This window comes from Danio rerio, chromosome 23 (genome assembly GCF_049306965.1).
Source record: "Danio rerio strain Tuebingen ecotype United States chromosome 23, GRCz12tu, whole genome shotgun sequence".
NCBI lineage: Eukaryota > Metazoa > Chordata > Actinopteri > Cypriniformes > Danionidae > Danio > Danio rerio.
The window spans coordinates 36,614,594-36,639,265 of NC_133198.1; the positions used below are offsets into that span (position 1 = coordinate 36,614,594).

At 35.6% G+C, this 24,672-nt stretch overlaps 1 protein-coding gene across 4 annotated transcripts; it reads right to left on the bottom strand.

Moving 5' to 3' along the window:
* Nucleotides 1–871: 871 nt before the first annotated feature.
* Nucleotides 872–24,132, bottom strand: tfcp2 (transcription factor CP2). 4 transcript variants are annotated; one of them, XM_005162355.6, is made up of 17 exons: nt 23,837–24,132; nt 23,230–23,444; nt 22,340–22,491; nt 20,599–20,675; nt 20,275–20,380; nt 20,029–20,135; nt 17,240–17,392; nt 16,993–17,103; nt 16,664–16,752; nt 13,982–14,030; nt 11,257–11,298; nt 10,911–11,004; nt 10,583–10,673; nt 8,365–8,471; nt 7,027–7,169; nt 2,226–2,277; nt 872–2,121 (listed from the first exon to the last, which is right to left on the bottom strand). In XM_005162355.6, exons 2-17 carry the CDS (start codon nt 23,349–23,351, stop codon nt 2,084–2,086), a joined length of 1,533 nt encoding a protein of 510 aa, XP_005162412.1. In that variant the 5' UTR covers nt 23,352–23,444; nt 23,837–24,132; the 3' UTR covers nt 872–2,083. The 4 variants fall into 4 exon arrangements, with proteins under 4 accessions (XP_005162412.1, XP_005162411.1, XP_017209220.1 ...); XM_005162354.6 differs by having other exon boundaries at nt 13,976–14,030; XM_017353731.4 differs by lacking the exon at nt 11,257–11,298.
* Nucleotides 24,133–24,672: the final 540 nt, after the last annotated feature.

Sequence of the window (24,672 nt, forward strand, 5' to 3'; positions counted from 1 at the left end):
CACCCACTTTCACCAGGCTGGCTACAGGCCTGACCCATGTTACCAATGCAGTGCCTTATTGAATGGCCATGAATTGTCTGCAGTGTTTTCCACTGTAGAATCTTAATAGGCATTCTAATATAATCTTAACAACTTAATAGTCTCTCGATAAAGGAAGGAATCGATTTTAACCAGTAACACTGTTAAACATTTAAAGACAAACTCGTTTCTAGATCTGAGATTATTTTCAGACTGTAATTGTTTTTGTTAAACCAATCTGTTTTTATCCATTTAAATTTATAACCTAAAATAAACACAATTAATAGAAAAACTACATTAACCATAATGCTTCCCAACAGGGGTGTCCACACTCGGTCCTGGAGGGCCGGTGTCCACCTGATTTTATCTCCATCTTGCTTCAACACATCTGCCAGAAAGTTTCTCGTATATGTAGTAAGAGCTTGATATGCTGGTTCAGGTTTGTTTGATTAGGGTTGCAGCTAAACTCTCTAGGACACCGGCCCTGCAGGATTGAGTCTAGACACCCCTGCTTTACAAAAAAACAAAAAAAAAAAACTGCCCAGCCTTATTCTTCCATCCACCAATCAGAGTGTCAAAGTGACTCTAAAAGAGATCTTAAGCTCCTAACACTCCTATGAAGGACATCAAAAGAAAGAATCAAGATGAATATCCATATATTCATTACAGAAAAGTAAAGGTTGTGATGGCCCTTTTAGCTGATGTTGTTCACGGCTTGCATTTTTAAATATATATCTTTAAGGGATAAAATGCATAGGAAAATACTTTCAAAACCCAAAAGTGCACACTAAAGCACTATTCTCATAAGTGCCATGTATGTAAGGGAAAGCAAACAGCATACAGAACAACAGTCTGTTTCAAGGTAAGTCATTTTAATCATTGAAATGACACAGTAAAGGGTCACAACAGACAATACCTCACGTCTTTACCATCTTGGTCTGGTTTGCGTCTAGCACTAACCACGGCTACCTTTTCTCATGCAGTGCAACGTTTCTCCCCTTTACCCCACCTGAAAGATTAGTACATCAGTGGTCATATCCAAAAACGAAACAAAAAGTAAAACATGATCACTTTTATACCGTAAAATAACGCTCTGGCGATTCTGACGGCTGTAAAAACTACTCTAGTATATGCAACAATTCTGAAAAAAAGAAAAGTGTGTTAAGCACAATGTAAAAAAATAAAATAAAAAAAGATGCACATATATAATGCCCACTGCTGCCGTTCATCTCCTGTCTACAAAAATAACGTGCATTTACGGCAACACATGAAGAATATTCGGGATCAAAGCTACAAAACCAAACATCATGTCATAAACAGTCGCCCTCACAAGACTTAGGAAATAAACACGGGAAACATTAGCGATGCCATGAAACAAAACTTGACGTGAAATTCATTCATTCTATTAACTGCGATCACATTAAGATCATTTGCTAAACAGTATATCTGCAATAAGGATGACGATTTAAGAATGGGACTGGGTATATTTTTCCACAGGTAAGAGAACTGACAACAGTGTTCAGCATCCTGGAAATCTCTTGTGCCTACGATGGATCCCAGTCTCTGACATTATAACCTTGCACTTTCTAAAGTGTTGTTTATAATGCGTGTATTCATTGAGGCATGTGGACTGCACTTCACATGGGGCTAAAATACTCATGGGATGACATCCAGGCAGACAACACCAAATAATACTGCCAGCCAATTCTCTGTATTTGAGCCGGTGAGGCGTTTGCACATTATAAACGAGACAAAATCAAATTCTTTTGCCTTTAAAAAAGCAACAATGCAAAGTGATGAAATGAAAGTTACTAAAATATAAGTTCTGTGATTTTGTTTGCAATTGTAAATAAGAAGGGTGTGTGGGAAAGGCAGCAAACGCTCCATGAACAACAGGAGAGTTACGATTTAAAAATGGGTCTTTTCCTTTCCCATGATCGTCTCCATTACTATTCCGAGCAAAGCGATCTTCGGTTAAAGTCCAGGAAGTGCGCAAGGAAGGGGGCTGTGGGTTGAATCTTAAGAAAAACATTAGGGACTGTTCACTCCCCTGCATCCAATGCATTCACTTCAAAATGATGTGATAGCCATCGTTTGTTTCAGCTGCAAATGCAATTGAAAGAGTGCAAGTTATAAAACAGACGTTACCTAGAAACGAAGATATGTGGGTGAAAACCACTCCGTATGAAAAAATGGCTTGCTCATACCTTTCATTGTGTCCAGGACAAAACACACCTCATCTTGAAAGTTCTGAATCATCTGTGTGAATGAGAAATGAAAGAATATATCATAAAATATGAAAACAATGGCTCAGTTCTACTGAGTGGAACAGTTCAGTACAGTACACATTCATTCATTCATGTTCCTTCAGCTTAGTCCCTTATTTATCAGGAGTCGCCACAGCGCAATGAACTGTCAATTATTCCAGCATATGTTTTACACAGCGAATACCCTTCCAGCCACAACCCAGTACTGGGAAACACCCATACACATTTACACACGCACTAATATACTACAGCCAATTTATTTAATCCAATTCACCCATACTGCATGTGTTTAGACCAAGTGTGCCACACGCCTGCTTTTGAGTGAAGGTCCCGGCTGTTAGATCACCCCCTGGGGGTTGGCTGCAGTAAAAGCCATAAAGCCCGCCTCCTCCGTAATAATGAACGAGACTTAAGCCAAAATAAAAAAAATAATGACACTTGCGCCACTGGCTCGCATGGTTGAGGATTGGTAGAGCTACACATCGATGAATTTGCACTTCAGTGTTTGAACTCTCAGTAATGATTTTAAATCACACTGAACTGAGCTAAACTGAACTGAACTTAAACACTAAAAACTGAACTACACTGTTAAAGTTACTATGACCATTTATGTGAAGCTGCTTTGACACAATCTACATTAAAAAGCGCTATACAAATAAAGCTGAATTGAATTGAATTGAACTTGCAATAAAATTTCCCGAAAGATGGTTTTGGTCAATTAAGGCACTGGTTATGGTGCTGATATAGGTGCAGAGCTTCATTTTTGTAAAGAGTATGTTTTTAGCCAGTAATTTAATGCTAAAAGAAAGGGGCATGCCATCATGATTGACAGTTTCTCAAAGCAGACTGTCGGAGCTTCAGGACGTGATTGAAGGGTTATTATTCCATTCTGTGTTGTTTTACCATGATTAAATGAGTTGTTCAGCAGTAAACTATACTTTCTGACATACAGGATCTGCTGGAACACTGTTTATTTAGTTTTATCGGGCTTTATTAGTTTGCTGATACACGCCTCACCATGACGGGGTAAATACAGGTGATCACTATCTAGCCGTAATTCTCTTTATGGGTCTGAATTAATACTTAGGAAGACAAAAGTAAAGTTAGCCTATGTCCACATCGACCTCCTGTAAGGTTATTTGAACTTGATTTAAAGGACATCTTTGACATTTTGAGTTTCGGCATGTTATTAGGTTAATCACCTGAATTTGCTGTTATAAAATATTAATGTTCTAGAAGCAGAATTTTATACAACAAATAGAGCTGTAAATGTTAGATATTAGTTATAAACATCATTTACTGTTGCCTTTTTATTTGAAAACTCCTAATAAACGTTAAAATGAATGTAAATTCATCTTTGCCAGATATTAAGAAATCGAATAAACCAAATGAAAACGGAGGCAAAAATATAACAAACAATATTAAAGTGATGTTCAGCAACTGATAGGGACAAGGATTATTTTATATAGTGCAGGGATGCGAAGTGTAAATATCCTGTTGATATTTAGAAATCTTGCTGTATTTTTGTTTTTAAACACAATTTTTCCCGCATGGTAAATCGTTATCTATGGTGTGTAGGCAATATTTTGGGTCCTGTTGATTGTTAATTAAAAATAAAAAGCTTTCTAAAAAGGTGTGTGTTGTTTATATGTCATTTTTCATATTTTACAAATGTTATTTCTACTTATTTCCCTATGAATATAACAAATACCAATAACCCATTAAAAGTTATGTTTTTTTTTGCTCATAGTGGAGTCTAACGTAGGCTAGAGTGTATGAAAGATCGTTATTCCTGCAGTCCAACATTTATTGTTTTTAATAAATTATAACAGCTTACATCACACAGTTTTTGAAATAAATTGTGTACTATTACATGTTTTTAAAATGTAAGTGCTTATATTTATATTATTGTGCCTTTGTTATAATGCAGATATGGGTGGTCAAAAAATAAATAAATAAATAAATCGGAGCACATGGAAACCTGAGCACATGGAGGAAACCCGCACCAACACAGAGAGAACATGCAAACTGGCCCAGTCGGGACTCAAACCAGCGACCTTCTTGCTGTGAGGCAACAGTGCTTACCACTGAGCCACTGTGTGAAATTCTAAAACAAATTGCAAAAACGAGCGCACTTCCGCATTGAAGTACAAGATCTATAGGTTAAGTATTCAGCTGTAGTGCTGTCAAACAGGAGGTAAAAACTGAGGTATCTGCATTTGGTGACCTTCCTCAAGTGATGACCTTTCCACAGTGACTGTCCCAGTTTTCTTGGCTCCACATTCAAGGTATTTAGTCTTCACAAGGTCGCCAGGTGCTCATCCCACATCTGAGTAATCCTTGCAAGCTTGTCCTGGGACTTGTCCACTAGGGAACCATTGTCCATAAATCTCAAACGAACTCGATGCATGTGGACTTTCATATGGCGCACAATTGGTTTGAAAGCAATCTGCTCTTATTTGTGGAAATGAACTGCTACCAACAATGGATTGATGACAACCGATGCACTGCAAGCCCAGCAGGAAATTTTGTAAGCTCAGCAGAAATGGCCTTCGCCAAGCGGCTTGAGTCTCTTGCGATGCATCTTCAGGCCAAACAATCGAAAACAAAGTGTGAAAACAATCTTTAAGCTTGCCCTCTTTTACTAAGCAGCAGTAGAGTTAATGTAATAGAAGAAAATGAAGGGTCACAATCCTGGGATTACTGTCATGCTTCATCTTTGTTGTGTCCTTGACTAAACCACTGCCTTGTGGGGACCAAGCACAAAGCCAGCTTTAACATATCAGAGTGTCAGGGGATGAGTTTCAAAGTTCATGCAAGCAAATTTCAACAGAGAAGTGATCTTTACTATGGTTGTAAATTAAAGGAACTGTTTATGTATTAAAAAGACATAGTTCATTTACTTCATCGAAAAATCCCAATCACCATCTCATTTACTAAAACTTTTATCATAGAAACTACTGGACCCGACTCAAAAGACATTGTATCAAGGCCTCATTTAGTGCTCTCTATGATAAACAGACTGACCATTTTTCATATGATGTGGGCATGTGGAAATGTACAAAAAATTTGGATTGAGGTGTGTGTTATCTTATATAAATCACTGAATGTGCTGTACCAGTGAATCCTTCCATATCATTACTAAGTGATGATTCCACATCGAATCTTACCAAGCCACAAGAAGCTGGCTGGCTTAACTTCTGCAAAAAAAAAAAAACTATGAGCACAATTTTGGCTTCCTCCACATAACTTTGATATGTACAAGTGGTTGGTGAAACTTCGGGACATTATAATGTTGGAATTATCCATGGTTCGAGTGAACTTGGTACAAATGTGTACATTAAAGATCTGGACAGCAACTGCAGACAAAATCTCAATGTTTATTGCACAAAGCAACAATCGGGACCCAGAACGACTGCCTTATTTTGTATAATAGTATTCTATTGAGCTCTGTTAACTTCTATTCATTGTATATCCCAGTTTAAAGAGAGCACAGGGGAGGAGGGTGGGAGTAGTTGAACTGATATATGTCATTATATTGTTATATTTAGCCTGTATGCTTTGTTAATAATAAAATATATATTTTTTTATAAAGAAGAAAAAGACAAAAAAAAAGTACATTTACTGACTAGTTACTCACCCTTGAGTGGTTCTAAACCTTTAAGAGTTTGTCTTCTCTTGATCACAAAATAAACATTCTGAAGAAAGCGGAAAAATATGTAACCACTCACTTCTTTAGTAGAAAAAACAAATACTATGGAAGTCAATAGCCCCTTTCACACATACAGACCTTTCTGGAAAATTACCAGCAATTTTCTGGAAAGGTTGTATGTGTGAACAGACCCATTTTGAAAATACCGGTAAATTCGTTCTGGCTATTTTCCGAAAAGAGAAGTTGTAACATTATCTGTAATTTGCCGGAATGCTGCACTGTGTGAATGCAGAAGGAAGATTGCCGAAAAGAGCGCGTACACGTCTAGAACGTGCTGACATGAGACACCTGCTTTAGCCAATCAGAACAGTCAGACGCATTCGTGTGCGCGCAGTTTATGAGAATAAAAGCCTTTGAATATTTTTCCAGACACCTTTAACTGCTAGATGTTAGTCAGATAACGTTTCTATGTTCCTTCTTAATGCTAACTGTGTAAATAATTATCGATAAAATGTTTATGATAATCCGTTGTTTGTTTACCTTCAAACTTTGCGTATGCCCGTGAGTGCCCATAGCGCCAGCACACACACATATCATGAACATCTCGACATGCGAAAGTGTTCCTCTATATGTTTTCATTGGAGTTGTACTCAATATTGATCCATCCAAAGAGTTTGTAATGTAGTCAAATGTTTACAGATACAAGCGCAGCCGTTTAGAGATCATATCTGGTTAATGATGACAGAATTTACCGGCATTTTGCGATGGATGTGTGAATGCTCTTTTCCGGAAAAATTCCGTAACGTCCTCGCCTGTGTGAACAGCGCTTTTTTGAATTTACCGGTAAAGTCGTTCCGGAAATTTTCCAGATATTTACCGGTATCACTGTGTGAAAGGGGTTAATGGTTGCAGGTTTCCACCTTTCTTTGAAATATCTTTGGTGTTTAACTGGAAATAGCAAGTTAAACAAGTAAAGGGTAAGTAAATGATGGGAGAATTTTCATTCATGGATGAGCTACCCTTTAAGTGTGAGGAAATTTCAGTGCTTTAACCTAATGAACAAAAGAGAAATCCTGCAGAAGCAGTTACCTCATCACTGACTAACACATGGATGCCAGTCGGTCCCTGCTTGAAGATCTGACTGATCTGGCGTGGAGAGATGCTGAAGAGTTGAGCCAACTTTTCCGTCAGTTCCACAGCGGTTAAATCCTCCAGATAGATGGCGTGATACACTAACATTGGGTAAAGAAACATGAGATTCCACATGAAAACAAATCACAGGATACACATCAAAATAAAACGAACCACAAGCTAGCAAGGATCTGGAAGTGCCCCAATTATAGCTTTTAATAATACATTTAACTGTGTGTAATGTAATCATTTGTGAATGTAAAAGGTTTGCAGAGTATCAAAGAACACAAACTCAGAAATTCAGACATGGTAATAAGGGTTTGGTTTCCAAAACGCGCTGCAAGTGGTACACCAATCACAACAAACTCGAGCTTCTGACCAATCAGAGCAGAGTTGGCTCTCAGTTTACAGAGACTTAATACATTAAAGTTCATGTCAAGTGGTTTGAAATGTTCATTTTTAATAAGAGGTTTGATGTAATCTCAACTGTAAAACGAAGAGAGGGCGGGACATAAACTAACTCCTCCCCATTTAAAAAAAACAGCCAATAGAATTTTGTTTTATAACAGCTCTGCCAGTGAGAGTGGTTGAGCTCAGCTGCATCAAATGATAAGCATCTTGAAGGGGGCGGGGCACGTCAGACACTAGAGAGCATTTGATTGGTCAAGATTTAATGAGAAACTGAAGTATGTGGTGATGTGAAAAAATCGTTGATTCATTTAGGCGGAAGTGACTAGGTTTACATGTTTATATCAGTTTTACATCTTCTAAACAAGTTTTGTCACTGGACTAACATACTGATACGACCTTCTACAAAATTAAAATTTTACTGGACCAAGTGTTTTTTGACTTTGAATAGATGTAAACCTACAAACATTTTGCATAATAGAGGCACTTTAAATGCACCTAACATGTGATTAGTACAGGTTCTATTTATTTTGTGATTTGAGCTTATTTACAAAGTCCCAAGCATCATTTAGAAGAACATATTACACCTTTAATCCTTACTTCACTGCTTTCAACCCTTTAAAAATGTTACTTTGCTTATTCAGGCCATGCATTATCAAAAAAAAAATACCAACATTTATTTAATTCAAACAACAATTGACTTAATTCATAGCTTTAAATAATTATGTTGCAATGGTACATTAAAAAATAACTACATTAAATATTGTAATAATTATTTTTTATACATTTACAAATTTACGTATATCAAATCCTGACTACCTAATAAAATTTTAAACAGAAATGTAATTTAATTTCATTTGATTTTGAAACAGCTGATTTCAAACACACCAAAAAAAGTGTTGTTAGTCCCGTCTCCGTTCTCATGTTTCTGGTGCTGTTCACGAGCCTGTTGGGATTCCTGGCAAACATAGATTGTGAGCCTTGGACGGACAACCCTATTAAGAAAAAACAATGCAATTAATGTAACTGATAAATGTGACAGGTACAGTGCTCAGCATAATGGAGTATATCCCATTTTGAAAATGAATATTTGTAATCATTTCTCAGTGAATATAGGCATTGTCTGTTGGTGCATTTAAACAAAACAGAATAAACAGATATATTTATTAAAATAATATTTTAGTCACCAAACATATTTAGAAATCAAAAGATAATACAATTAAATTCAAGCAAAATATTGCTACATTTAAAAAAATGTAACTACATTTTTCCAATTATTCATTTATTTATTTATTTATGCTTCTCTTGTTTTTTTTTTCTCTCTTTTTTTTAAATTTGCATTTAATACTTTTAGATAACATATAAATTTGGGTGTACTAACTTTTGGACCGTTTTCGCAAGTTATTTTGTTAGATAAGCTCCAGATTTGGCTTCAGTAAAGACAAATCTATTTGAACAAATAAAATTTTGTAAAGTTTTCTCTTAAAAATATTAATTTAAAAGAGAGATTCATGAGGGGTGTACTTATATATGCTGAGCACTGTATAACACTTAGACTGTTACAAACATATTTCAAATAAAAAACTTTCAAGGCTAAAGTTTTTAAAGCTTTTTTATTATTTAAAGATTAAGATTTTATATTGTTTCCTAAGCATCAAACCAACAAATGATTACTGAAAAAAATGAACATATAAAAAAAAAAAAAAAAATGAATTTAAAAAGTGACAAAATTACTTTAACAAGAAAGCAGCAATTAAAGCCTAACAGAAATATTTATTTTTGCCCATTTGTCCCTAAGTTTCTTTTTCTTTGCTTTACCTTATATACAGTATATAATGTTAAAAACATTTTTAAAGGCTGATTATTACGATATATATTGATTAAAAACATTGCAACTTGTATTGACCTCTTTAGCTAGTGTTTTATCACGTTACAATCCATCACGCTGTTTAATGCAGTAAAATGTGGAATTATCATAACAACTCAGACTGCAAAGTAAACAACACACAGTAAAAGATTTCCTGCAGAACCTACAGTAACTTTCTGACAGCAGTTCGCCAGTAACTTACTATAAATCAGTTACAGTAAAAATACGGTATTCACATTTTCAGCACCATTAACTTGCTGTATATGCATTTACAGTATTGTACTGTGTAATTCTTTTTTTAATCGTTAACAAAGCAGCATTGCTGGTAAGATTCAAAGCAATTCTAATCTACAGGAATAGTTGAAGTCAGAAATATTAGCTCGTTTTTTTTCCTCCAATTTCTGTTTAACAAAGAGAAGATTTTTTTTCAACATTTCTAAACATAACAATTTTAAAAACTCAAGTCGACTAACTGATTTATTTTATCTTTGCCATGATGACAGTAAATAATATTTAACTAGATATTTTTCAAGACACTTCTATACAGCTTGAAGCGACATTTAAAGGCTAACCTACAATAGTTAGCTTAACTAGGCAGGTTACGATAATTAGGCAAGTTATTGTACAACGATGGTTTATTCTGTAGACTATCGAAAACTAATATAGCTTAAAGGGGCTAATAATTTGACCTTAAAATGTTTATTTTTTAAATAATAATTTCTTTTATTCTAGCCGAACAGCAACTAATAAGTTGATAAGTTTAAAACAAATAACATTTTCTCCAGAGGAAAAAATATTATCAGACATCCTGTAAAAATTTCCTTGCTCTGTTAAACATAATTTGGGAAATATTTTGGGAAAGAAAAGAAAATTCAAAGGGGGCTAATAATTCTGACATCAACTGTATGTTGTAACAGTTTAGTCGCTGCCTGTTTTATTTATTTATTTATTTATTATTATTTTTTTATTCTTTAAAAATTAAGATTATATGGTGTTTCCTACGGACCAAATCAACACAGTGATTTCTGAAAGATAATTTGAAAATAAAGCTAGAATTATTTGCTGAAAATTAAAAACAAATACAACTTATAAACAATTAATACAAGTTAACATAACTTAATATTGCCGTTTTTACTGTATTTTTAATACAGTAATTTCAGACAAAATCCTTCTCTCTTTTCAATAATCTACATTTTTTATTGACGTATAAATATGGCGTGTATGATGACAAACTCTTACCGTCCTTTAAGTGCATTAAATAGCCGAATGCCATCAGCAGGTCCACAGATCTGAATGACGTCCTCTCGGGTCAGTTTTAGCAGATCAGCCCCTGAGGAACAGGACAGTCACCACACTCGCACTAGGACTTTTTCAGACCACACTAAAGGTAATATGGAATATAGTACATTACTTTCTGAGCACATTATGATAACAGAATGAGACTGGAGAGCATGTGTCTTCTTAATGAGTGTGATGTGGCACTGTATGGTAGCTGAGTGAGCAAAGCCTGATGTGAGAGCTGTATGGGATGTGATGCACACTTATGCAAGCCCGATCGTCCCTTTACCCGAGAAGTTTGTGAAGAGACGGCAGAATGGTGAAAAACGGTTTCTATGGAGCCACTGCTGTGCTTCTTGTGGCGTTGCCGTGGGCAACAGATTCTGTTTGTTCAGGGGCAAAAAGAAAGGACAGAATAGGCCTTAGCACACTGACCATAAACGGATCATAATTTGTCTCCTTTTCCATTGAACAATCCCTCCAATGAAGTCAATCAAAGCCCCTTAAACTGTCTGGCCTTGAGTTGAACCCACTTCCATGTTTAAGAATAAAACTTGAAATCTTTTGCACACCAAGCTTTACCTTTGGCACATACACAATTCAACATATTCATATTAGCAAATAAATTCATGTACCTGATTGCTTTCACTTTCTCTTCTAAGTAGATGGCACGACAACTGTAAGGCAGAACGTCTCTCAGTTTTAAAATCTCAGATTTGTCTTGAGTGTTATCAATTTGTTATGAGGAAGCATGACTGGTGACTAACGGGGCTTACAGGTTACGAACAAACAAAAACAACACTGGGCTGAAACCTCATAACATCAATCTAGAACAGGGGTTCTCAAACTCAGTCCTGGTGGGCTAGTGTCCTTCAGATTTTAGCTCCATCTTGCCCCAACATACCTGCAATGATGTTTCTAGAAAGCCTAGTAAGAGTTTGATTAGCTAGCCCAGGTGTGTCTGATTGAGATTAGAACTAAACTTTGCAGGACACCGGCAATGCAGGATTGAGTTTTGACACCCCTGGTCAACAAGCTAACATAAAATAATCTCATTTTTAAGCTATTTTAAGTCAGTTTCAACAAACAAGCATAAGGAGGCATGAAAAAAATCATATCAAATGATATCAAATATATTTGCTAAAGAAAAAAATATGCTAAACCAATCAATTGCTCTAGATCAGGTTCATTTAAGGGTTTTTACATCTAATCTGTTCCCTTTATACACACTACTGTTCAAAAGTTTGGGTTTTTTTAAATATTTTAAAGACATTTGTTATCCTCATCATAATTGCACTTTTAATTATGATGGCAATTTGATCAATAACTGTTTTTAATACAATTTTAATGGCAAACTGTGATATGAAAGCTTAGAATTAGGCATTTTTGCATCATTGCTCTACTGTTGTCTAACAAAATGCTTCAGGAAGAAGTCTAATTTGGTGCTCAAAAAAACATTTTTATAATTGTCATTCTAAAAGTCCATTATTTATCAGGGGTTGCCACAATGGAATGAATCACCAACTAATGTACCAGCATATGCCGGTATATGATTTTACGCAGCGGATACCCTTCCAGACATAACCCCAGTACTGGAAAACACCCATACACTCTCACTAGGGTTTCTGCAGGCTTCTTTAAGTCAAATGTAAAACTTTTTAAGACCCTTTTAGGACCATTATGAATGAAATTTTACACTTATACAGGGCTAAAGACTAAGATTATTTTTTTCTAATGGCCCTTCAGTAAATAGTTTTTGTATTAATGGAAGATTTTGTTAAGGAATGTGTTGCTTTAGTTTTCTTTCACTGCTTATGGAATTAAATTAGGAGAATTTGCAGTAAACATGTATAACAGCTGTTGTGATTTGTATCTCTTTGCAATAAAAACAAATATATATAAATTTTGAGATGGATTATTGGTGATTGGGTAGCTTTACTTGGACATAGGAAATGTTAAAGACCTTTTTAACATTATTTAAAAGCTACAACAAAATATTAAAGACATTTTAAGAGTATAAGACCTCGTGGACACCCTGTTCACATACTATGCCAATTTAGCTTACCCAATTCACCTACTGTATAGCGCATGTTCTTGGACTGTGGGGATAACCAGAGAACCTGGAGGAAACCCACGCCAACACGGGGAAAACATGCAAACTCCACACAGAAATGCCAACAGACCCAGCTGTGACCCTAACCAGCAACCATTTTGCTGTGAAGCAACAGTGCTAACCACAGAGCCACCATGCTGCCTTTTTTAACATTTTATTATCACTAAAAAAAGCTGCTGTGAAGTTTATTAGCTTAGCGTAAACTGTGATGTGTTGTTTTGCCAAAAAGTTGAAAAGAACAGCATTTATTTCAAATAGAAATCTTTTATAACGTTATTGGTCGCATTTAATTCCATTGATACATCGTTTCTGAATAAATATAATTATTATTCTTTTAAAAACACATGAAAACCCAAACCTTTGAAACAGTAGAATAATATTTAACTAAATATTTAAGGACTTGGGCAGTGTAGTGTGATATATATATATATATATATATATATATATTTACATATACATATATATATATATATATATATATATATATATATATATTTACATATACATATATATATATATATATATATATATATATATATACATACACACTGTGTAACGATAGAAAATGCAATGCCATGGTATATCTGTGGCATGCAGATAACAAAACAAAAAAGAAAGAAAAATATAACAAAATTAATATATGTCCTAATACTTAACATACCACCCATTTTGCCCTATGTATTATATACTATTAGTTCTAACAAAAGCTACAAAGGGCACTACATGCTTTGAAATGTGCTAATGAGCATGCAAAGCAACCAAAAAAGCATTCTACAGAATTAATCATAGCAGCTGCCATATTATGAATGGAACAAAGGGTTTTTGATGAACTACTGTAGTTGTCCTGATATTATTAATGTAGATGGAAGCATGGAGCATACCTTATACACAAATACACACACAGCACTACACCTAATTACCATTTCATTCCCAAAACAGCTCAACTACTTAACGAGTGAAGCCAGTATTATTAAATATGAACTAAATCAAACACAAATGCAAATGGAACACAGATAAGAAGCACAAACATAATATTTAAATTAAAGGATAGCATGTAGAATGCAGAAATGTAGGAAAAGAAACATAAGGGAACACTGGGATGCATCTATATTTTGGTTAAAGTCCTAGGCAGTTTGCCTTTCATTTCTCAATGTACATACATTTGTTAAATGATTGTTATTTTATGCCACTGTGAGCAGTGGATATCAGATATGAGAGAGGAAGAAAAAAAATACACATACACTCACATCCGCTAACTGTGCGACAGGCTCTGGCTGGTGACTGGGTGAACCATTTCTGCAAGACAAAACTATGAGTCATTATGGCCATACATAAACATTTAATTATTGCATGTTGCTCCAAAAAAGATAAATGTTTTCATAGTCTATAAAACGATCTATAACCAGGGCTGCATGATACTGGAAAGATCGGATATTACGGTATTTTATTTTTCTGCGATAAATACGTTATTAATGCAGCTTCACACAATAGCTCTATCTGATGGTTTTCTAGGGAGTCTAAGAGTTTTCGGTTACAGAAATCGAATAACCACGAAGCAAAAATTGCTTTTCTTACTTTGTTTTGTCTAGTTTCTAGTTCAAATATAAAAAAAAATCTTGGACCAAGTGAAATATTGGGTAACACTTTATAATAACTGCACACTATGAATCATATACTAAGCATTAGCATCTAGTGAATTCATTATTTGTTAAGCATTAAGCCTGATTTATACTTCTGCGTCAGGTGACCGGCGTAACCCACGGCGCAGGCAACGCGCGTGGCTGTGCATTTATACTTCTGCGCGCTGTCTCTGTCGGTCTGCATTAACACTTCCGAAACGCTAGTTGGCAGTGAGGTGTAAATGTTCCTCTGTGTCGAGTTTCTTCTCTGCTTTTTTGCTTTTCCTGAACACTTCCGGGATGTACAAGTGGCTCAAACTCGCTCATTTTGAGGCAGGAACCGGCGGACGTGCAACAACTTTAACTATGAGGTAAACACAAAACAAAACTTTCCATCCGGAGCTCCTTCACGGGACTCCACACTTGTAAGCAATCGCTCGCGCAATTCGCGCGGCTCTCGGTCCCGCCCAGACTCGTCAGCGCTACCAAGCCGACCAATCACAGAGCTTACGCTACGCGTCGTTGCGACGTGTAGTTAAATTTTTTGAGAGGTGCACGTCAGTGACGGCGATGGCCACGGTGAAGGGCTATGCATCAGCGCCGTAGCATACGCCGACGTTTGACGCAGATGTATAAATCAGCCTTTAACTCCACATTAATGGACGTTAGTAAGCGGTTTATAACTGCAGCTACAAATGCTCTATTCTTGACTTACAAACATTTAAAATGTGCAATTTCATACTTAGTTAATGATTTGTTTTTATTACTAAATTAAGTATCGCACTATTTACAAACCAGTTGTATTAAGGAGTAGTTTAGGGTTTTTAGGAACATTCATTCTACACACAATACCCCATAATGACAATGTGAAAGTGTTGCAAACTTATTAAAAATAAAAAGACCTGGAAAATCACATGTACATAAGTATTTTCAGCCTTTGCTCAATACTTTGTTGATGCACATTTGGCAGCAATTACAGCCTCAAGTCTTTTTGAATATGCTGCCACAAGCTTGGCACACTGTCTTTGGGAATTTTTGTCCATTCTTCTTTGCAGTACCTCTCAAGCTCTATCAGGTTAAATAGAAAGTGATGGTGTACAGCCATTTTCAGATCTCTCCAGAGATCTTTAAATGGATTTAGGTCTGGACTCTGGCTGGGCCACTCAAGGACATTCACAGAGTTGTTGTAAAGCCACTCCATAGATATTTTAGCAGTGTGCGTTGGTTCATTGTCCTGCCAGAAGATGAACCGTCACCCCGGTTTGATGTCCAAAGCACTCTGAAGCAGGTTTCAATTCAGGATGTCTCTGTACATTGCTGCATTCATCTTTCCTACCATCCTGATTAGTCTTCCAGTTCCTGCTGCTAAAAAACATCCCCACTGCATGATGCTGCCACCACCATGCTTCACTGTAGGGATGGTATTAGCCTGGTGATGAGCGGTGTCTGGTTTTCTCCAACATAACCCCTGGCATTCACTCCAAAGAGTTCATTTTTGTCTCATCAGACCAGAGAATTTTCTTTCTTATGGTCTGAGAGTCCTTCAGATGCCTTTTGGCAAATTCCAGGCGTGGAGTGGCTTCCGTCTGACCACTCTACCATACAGGCCTGATTGGTGGATTGCTGCACAGATGGTTGTCCTTCTGTAAGGTTTTTCTGTAACCTCTCTTAGCCTTGTGCCTTGAGACAATCCTGTCTCGGAGGTCTACAGACAATTCCTTTGTCTTCATGCTTGGTTTGTGCTTTGACATGCACTGTCAACCCTGGGACCTTATAGAGACAGGTGTATGCCTTTTCAAATCATGTCCAATCAACTGAATTTACCACAGGTGAACTCCAATTAAGCTGCTGAAACATCTTAAGAATGGTCAGTGGAAACAGAATGTACCTGAGCTCAATTTAGAACTTCACAGCAAAGGCCGTGAATACTGATGTATATGTGATTTTTCAGGTTTTTTTTATTTTTTTATAAATTTGCAATAATTTCAAAAAATCTTTATTTCACATTTTCATTATGGGCTATTGTGTGTAGAATTGAGGAAATAAATTAATTTAATCCATTTTAAAATAAGGTTGTAAGCCTGTAACATAAAAAAATGTGGAAAAAGTGAAGCACTATGAACACTTTCCAGATGCACTGTATCGATGCTGAAAGGATACATTGCACAGCCCTATCTAGAACTACTCTTTTTTTCTTATTCAATATGTTGCTTTGCTTACTATTGTAGCAATGAAGTAAAAAGATTTATTAACAAAAGAAATATTCAGGCATTAAGTAATATTTAGATGATGATGATCATTGTTTCCTACCCTTCGGTAACAGGAAAGCTGTTGTGGGTACTGTTAAATCCAGGAGATGGCGAGTTGTTTACATATGTAGCCTCGGGCCATGGAGAGCACTGGATAAAAACAACACACTTTATATCATCAGGTATTAAAAAAAATACCACAATTTATTTCATTCAAACTGTAATTGACTTAATTTATATTTTTAAATAATATTATTCCAATGGAGGAGATACATTAATAATAATAATATGATGTATTACTAAAAATAACTGCATTAAATATTGTAATAATATTTATTTTTATATATTTACTAAATAAATCTAAAATGATCATAACAAATTAGTTCCAACCTCAGTGAGAATGGTGGTTTCATATGAAGGCTGGTATTTCTCCTTTTCCTGTGGTGCTCGTTTCTCCATTTTTTCGCGGTCTGTTTTCTGCTTTCTGTCTGCACCTTTAGGCTACATACAAAACAAACATCTCGCTTTCTAAGAAGTACATACAAATGGCGCTGCACTGGCGAAACAAGACGTGCATTGAAACAGAGCACAGATATCACATTGTAAATGTTTATCAGCAGCACAGGCCTCAACCCACCTTAAAGACTTTGATTTGGCAGCTGGCGGAGTGCAGATGTTCGGTGTACTCCCCGGCCTCGTTCTCCTTGAAAGTGTCGATTTGAATACGGAATGGCACTCCCTTCTCTCCTCCATGTTTACGCATGGTGAACTCTGTGCTTATACAATGGACCTACATCAAATGTCAAAATAATGAATTACAATGAATGACAACTGAAAAGTTGTTCACAAAATGAAAGTAAATGTTACTCAAAATATTTCAGAATTCACACACTAAGCCAAACATAATGTTTTTTTGGTTATGAATGGAAAAAACAGGCCTCTGTTGTGCTTTCTATTTTTTTAAAAATGATTTTAGCTTGAATGTCACTTCACAAACAATGGATAAAAATGAATCAAATCCAAGGTACTTGTCCAGCATTAAGGACTTTGTGGGCATCAATTTTTAATCAATTTCTGAATGCTTTATTTTAGATATTAAGCCTTGCCCCATAGTAGCATTATTTGGACTTAACCCTACAAATGTTTCCTTGTCATCTACACAATCAAATGCACTCGCCTTCTGTTTAATAATTGCTAAAAGGCTTATAACACTGAACTGGAAAAATCCTTCCCCACCCAGGTATGTACATTGGATGCATGACCTGATGCAGACTATGCAAATAAAAAAATATTAAATATACAGTTTGCTGTATTACAGAAACAAATTTGACACTGTTTGGCAACCTTTCCTCTTACACCTAAAAAATAAAAAAAAACAAATAAATAAATATGTATGTATGTGTGTGTGTGTATGTATGCATGTATATACTGTAACTGACCTATTTTCCCTGCTCCTGGTCTGGATATAAATGGAGAATGTGTTTTATTTATTTATTTGCCACTGCTGTACCCTTTGCATATTTGTATTTATATATTTTCTGTATTCTTGTGTGGCCTAATAGGTGTTACTTTTATCTATAATGTTATTTTTTCTTTCTAATTACGATTATATATACAGTATATATATATTTGTTATTTGTTTTGCGTGTTTTTTAAATTATTTTCCTTAAAGCATGAATATTTAATTGTATTACTTTATTCAGAGAGAAAGAAAATGCGAGCAAATTGTGTTCTGCTGCTACATTGGAGTAGTTGATGTCTAATTATTCTATGTATTTGATGCTGTGGCTCTCTGACTTATATCTTTCAATAAAAACAGAGTTAAACTAAATCTAAGGTACTTACTGTTTACATGGTTTCGAAGTGCTCCCTACCTCTCCCATATTTAAGTTAAGTCTGTCTACTTTTTAACACAAAGTCTTTGAAGCAAATAGATACTTCATTCATCCCAAAGGGAAACTGAAATGCAGTCTAACCATAACCACTTTTGTGATAAAACATGGTAAAGAAAAGTTTATATTTCGAACACTGAAACAAAAATTTAAAGTGACAAACAAAAATCTCTGATATTAAATTAAATGTCTTGGACAAAAATATATAACATTTCCCTGACTTTCAATGTTTGAAATAGACTTTTTTTAATTCGATCACATTCAAGAAATTCTGACCCTTGAGGACCCTGATATTTTCTTTTATTGTTGGAAGTAACAAATAGTGCCCTACGTGTTTGGAAAAATTAGTAAACTATTACTCTTTTGAGTTTTGATTATTTAAAATAAATTTGATTTCTGGCTAAACGTCCCCTTTAAGACTGTAAAACTGTGCTGTATTCCCTGCCATTTTACTGATGACTGCTACAGCAACCTACCCTACAATGCAGGATTTGCTGGCCAATGGCCATTATCAATAAAGGAGGAATCAGTATCAGTACTAAAAACTAGAGATATATGGGGAACTGTCAGACCTTGACAATGGTTGCAAATCCTAAACCATATCTATTTGAACCAGAAAACACAGAAATTAGCCAATTTTCTGGTGCTATGTAATATCAATTGGCAACAAAGTTCCTTGATTATTACACCAGAGTGAGAGTATAGTTCCTAGCTAAATCTGCCAAGAAAATAGCAACTTTTCATTTTCAGTAAGACTTAGTACACGATGAGTGATCATAAAAGATTGTGTTAACTTCCATGTGCAAGCATAGGCATCAATTAAAATACACAGGTCTAATTTCACAGGCAATATGTAGAAAAAGCACATCTTTTTCAAGAAAAGCGCCTTTTGAACATTTACCATAGCTATCTGTATGCTAGATCTGTTCAGATTTATACTGCCGACTGACTCTTTTTCTGCATAATGAGACTGCCAAGCGCGATCATGCATTTGCAATGGTATGAATCGTAATAGAGGTGGACAAATGTATATTCATATGATCTTTATTTTTATAGTTAATACTATTATTATTTAATTCACAGATCAGTGGGAGTTATTTTCCATGTGTTGATCCCCAACACATGTTGTTTTGATGTCCTTCAGGTGGACAAAGGGTTGATTGGAGGACGTAATTGGCACCCTCATGTAACCACAGAAGAGTCAAACTTTAAAGAGGAAAATTCTTCTTTTTTTTTTATCAAATTCAAGTCATGTTTGATTGAGATGCTAATGGTCTAATTGGATTTAATGATCTATGCTAAGCTAAGCTAAAAGTGCAGACCCGGAGATCAGCTGATTGGATTCAAAAAAGTTAAAACGCAAATTTTTAACACTAAGGGACCTGGGCCTTTTAAGGGAGTTCAAGTAGATCTGCAAAACACGATTAAGCCTATTTTCCCCCAAAAAGTGGAGTGTGTTTCTTTAAGACTTTACTGACATAGTCTGGAATTTTTTTTATTGTTTTTTTAGGTCAGCAAAAGCATTATTTGATACCTGAATAAACACAGAGGTCCTTTTTGAGGGGTCCCAGAGGAATTCCACAGTGTTGAGTTGTGTAGGGTTTGCCCTGGGATCGACAACCCCTACAGACATCGGGATATCTGAGGATTTCAGTCAAAGCATGTTATTATTGTCTAATACATTTCAACATATCAGTAGTAAATCTTTTGAGAGTGAATAATTTAAAGTGAGTTTTACTGACGTTTACTTTTCCTGTTAGAAGCGAGTGTTAGAATTTACCTAAATCAAGGATTCTGTCTCCAGGCCTGTTCCAGCGCCAGCCCTCCAGCTGCTGGTGTTCAGTGTACTGAAGGCGGCGGTCATGAAACACAACACGGATGATGCTCTGCAGGGAGAAACCATGGGAAAAAAAACAGCAAGGAAGATAAACCACAAACAGTCACAAGGAGCCCGAATGATCCATCAGGCCCTTTTCAGATATTATACAGTGAAATTAAGCAGACTTTTAACAATTAAAGTGATCCAGCCTTGACAGAAGCTTAATCCTGTATGTGGGAAGGATGATTTATGGCAGATGGCAAATAAGAAATGGCGAATCCTCACCTTCACCATTTTCCCATTAATCTCAGGAAGCTCTCCCATTTTCCGATTGTCCAGCATTCGAATTTCATAAGACTGTCCTGTAGGTGGTGGGAAAAAAAGAGTTTATACAAATACCAGAAAAAAAAAAGTTACATCTCGTTATTCTGCTTATATTTCTTATTGATGGGTTACAGCTGGAAGGGCAGCCGCTGCGTAAAACATGTGCTGGATAAGTTAGCGGTTCATTCCGCTGTGGCGACTCCAGATTAATAAAGGGATTAAGCCGAAAAGAAAATGAATGAATTAATGAATCAATATTCTCCTTATTATGCTCCTATCTATGCAATAAAGAAGTAAACGGTTTGTGGAAATGCTGGAGCACTAACAAAATTTCCACCCACTTATCTACATCTCTTCTTTTCACTTTTAAGGCTGCACAATATATATCATTTCAGCATCGATCTCGCAATGTTGAATTTTGTAAAATCATTTGGATGTGTTTTTAAGGCCTGCGATTGTATAATGATTTTAAAAGCATTCAGGCATAAGAAATTGTAGCATTTGTAACTTCAATAACAATTTTTATTACTCAATAACTGTACCTGAATACTGTTAGACTTGGGAAAAAAAAAACGTGTTTATTTCAATTGTATCTTATTGACCTTATTCTAAAATGCGGAAGTGCGCCTGTTTTCGCGATTGTCTTAGAACTTCCGATTCAGTCGCCTATGGGAGAAATGACTAGGAATAATAAACGGCAGAAAACGGTCAAACTACTTGCTCTACAAACAAATGTTTGCATGACTATACAGACCAAATAGAATAATACAATAAGAAAATATCAAATTGCAACATCAAGCAGCGTAATGAGCAGTTTTTAACATCAAAAAATTAATGGAAGTGAATAAGACCGGAAGTCTCAAGCCAAAAAGATTTAAATGGCTGCGTCGGTGGAGAATAAGGTGAGAATAAATGGCTGCGTCCCACTCGTCGGTGGAGAATAAGGTGAATATGATAATTGTTATTGTACTTCTAGATTGTATATTAGATTTTACGCAGACACACTCCCACTGCATTATCATCCAAATCAATCGAACATTATAAATTCTTTCCAAATAGAGATTTATTAAGTCATCTAGTGAAATTGCATTCATATTGCAAAATATATTGTAGATTAAAGAATATTGCAATGTTCAATTTTTCCAATATTGTGCATTTAAATTACATTTAAAACATTTCAAATTACACATAAGTGATGTTAATAATATGCTAATGTATGCGATTAATTAAAAAATCTTTACATATTATAATATTATAAAACAATGCAAATAATCACAGAAGCATGTATAATTTGTCTCAATAATGATGGAAATTAGGATTATTTTTTTTTCCAAGTGAGAATCTGCAAAGACATAAGCATCTCTATTTTGTCAATGGCTTGTGGTTTCAAACATCCTTGAAAATATCTTCCTTTTGTGTTCAACAGAAGAAAGAAAGTAAAGTTTAGAATCACTCGAGTGCAAGTATCATTTTTGAGTGAACTACCCCTTAAACTGCCATTTTCTCATCAAAGTTGTGCATTTATTATTTTGTAATTAAGAGGAAGTGTGCAGAATATATTCACACATTTATCAAAGTGCCTCTTTTGGATGTGTGGGTCACTTTGGCTAGTTTGTTAACTGTAAACCACAGCTTGGATACATCAAATATTTACTCATTAATTCTAAATAACAAATTCCTCAGGAATTATTGCTGAACAGACCTTGATTGAGGTAGGTGAGGGTCTCATCATGTAGTTTGACAGCAGGAGAGGTGGCGGCACACAGTACATACTGGAAAGGAAGGATCTTATTATCGCTTTCTGGCGGTAAATTAGACTCCTCCTGCTTGAAGATGGGGAGAGCCAGCACATCACTGAGAAAAAAACAGCAAGATAATGGAGAAGTTATTAACAAATATACATTCTGTTTTCTTCACAAATATTTCTAATATATCGCTACTCATACATCTAAGAGCTAATCCAAACAGATGGCGAGGCCGAACTGGAACATGGGGTTTATAACAGGCTCCTTTGTTACCTGGAGACCAGCTAATGGGACTAGATGGAGTCATTCTCTCTGCCTCTCAACGCTAGAATTCATTATACTATAATAATATAAATCAAAACAAAAAAATGACTTATTTAAAAACATTTAGATGCATTTTAAAATCATCACAGAGAACTTTAGTTTGTCAATACGCCTCTGTACATTACAAATGATCCTTTCCTAAACACCTCACCAAAACCCACACAATAACCTTGGCACAAATAGACCAGTACTTTTCAAAATGGTTAATTTTCTGCATAACAGTCCTGTAAGAGCTTACAAGATACAGTGTGTGCCAGTCTGGAAGGTCAGACGGTGCTGAAACACATTCATCATGACATTTAAACACCCCGGAGTGACATGTGAACAGCAGGAGAAATGTGTCTAGGCAAGTAAACTAGACTAAATGCTTTTCAATAAGGCACCAGTAGCTATTAATTAATAAAAAATAACTTACATCAAAACCCACAGGCCTCAGGAAACATTAATAAAATACGCAGACACTGTTTAAACATTCCTAATCAAGCAAACAATAAAAAAGTGTAAGTTAAGTGATGAATCTCACCTCATGCTGTAAGCACCAGCTCCAAGCTCTTGCCCGATCCCTGACAGACTGGCATCAAAGTCTTGGACCAGACCAGACTCGATCACCTCATCGGCCAGAGGTAATTTCAGAGCCCAAGCCATGATTTTAGACTTACAATTTACCAACAAAATCAAAAAAAGAATCACAGTTCTGGCAGCCTCCCTTTGGATTTAGGGACGATCACAGACTCATCTCTGAAAAAAAAAAAGAATATATATATATATATATATATATATATATATATATATATATATATATATATATATATATATATATATGCACAAAAGATTTAGATTAAACATACATAAAGGTTTGTTATTATAACAGGAAAAATAAAAAAAATTATATCACCTGAACATTTTCTAAACTATTATTCTTAATTAATACAATTCTTACTGGACCAAACTTGACGCTAAGGACAGAGCAAACCCCCAAAATGAGTTCATATATTCAGAAGTACGTACAGCTCTACACATGACCAACACATGTATTGTATTACGTAATTCAATCAGAGGAGAGCAACTTCACAAATATCGTTCAAAATTCGGCGTTTTATCATTAATGACTTAGAAATAACGTTAATTACCTCTGACAGCAGTCAGATAAAGAATGTGGTAAAGATCATCGTTTCACGCCATTTTTCCACCCATCGTCCTTCTTTTGGCAAGACAACTTCGATGTGGTCGAAAGAAGGTAGATTAAATTCCTTCACCAGACACCCAAAAATGTGACGACGCTCGGATAAATTCGAAGAAAATGTATAATATTGAGACAGTATGAGTTGTAATTCAATAAATGTCTTGTGTATAATATTACATGTTTGTTTATCTCTTCTACTCTGTAGAAATTGCCGTAATATCCGCAGTAGTCTTCCTCACCAACGGCTGGAAAAGTGACCGACTCAAGAACACTTGCGGCCCCTATCGACCTGGAGATGCGATGCCTTTTGCCAAGGAAAAGTACCCTGCTGAAAAATCCAGCTTAAACCAGCCTAGGATGGTTGGCTGGTCAACCAGGCTGGTTTTAGAGGGGTTTTGGCCACTTCCAGGCTGGTTTCCAGCCATTTCCAGCCTGGTTATAGCTAAGACCAGGCTGGAAACTGCTAAAAACCAGCCTGGAAGTGGCCAAAACCCCTCTAAAACCAGCCAAAACTAGGCTGGTTTAAGCTGGATTTTTCAGCAGGGTACCCAAAAGGTGACCGCGAAAGGTATGGTACAAATTAAAACATGCACTCCCATTTAAATATCCTGAAGTCATTTAATATACATAGAAAGCAATTAATTGTAACTAAACAGGCTATTTGGGCTAGAAACATCAGTCAGTGTTGGAGATGTGCTTAGGTAAACATATAATACTTAATTTGGCCTATTCATAAAATTATAAAATAATAAGAGATCACAAATTATATTATATATATTTTTT

Coding starts and splice junctions, on each gene's coding strand:
- tfcp2 (XM_005162354.6), bottom strand. CDS start 23,351: ATGGCTTGGGCTCTGAAATTACCTCTGGCCGATGAGGTGATCGAGTCT. Junction 14,031..16,663: donor AGCTTTCCTGTTACCGAAGG/GTAGGAAACAAT, acceptor TTTGTCTTGCAG/AAATGGTTCACCCAGTCACC. Junction 7,170..8,364: donor GACTAACAACACTTTTTTTG/GTGTGTTTGAAA, acceptor ACCCAATGTTAG/TGTATCACGCCATCTATCTG.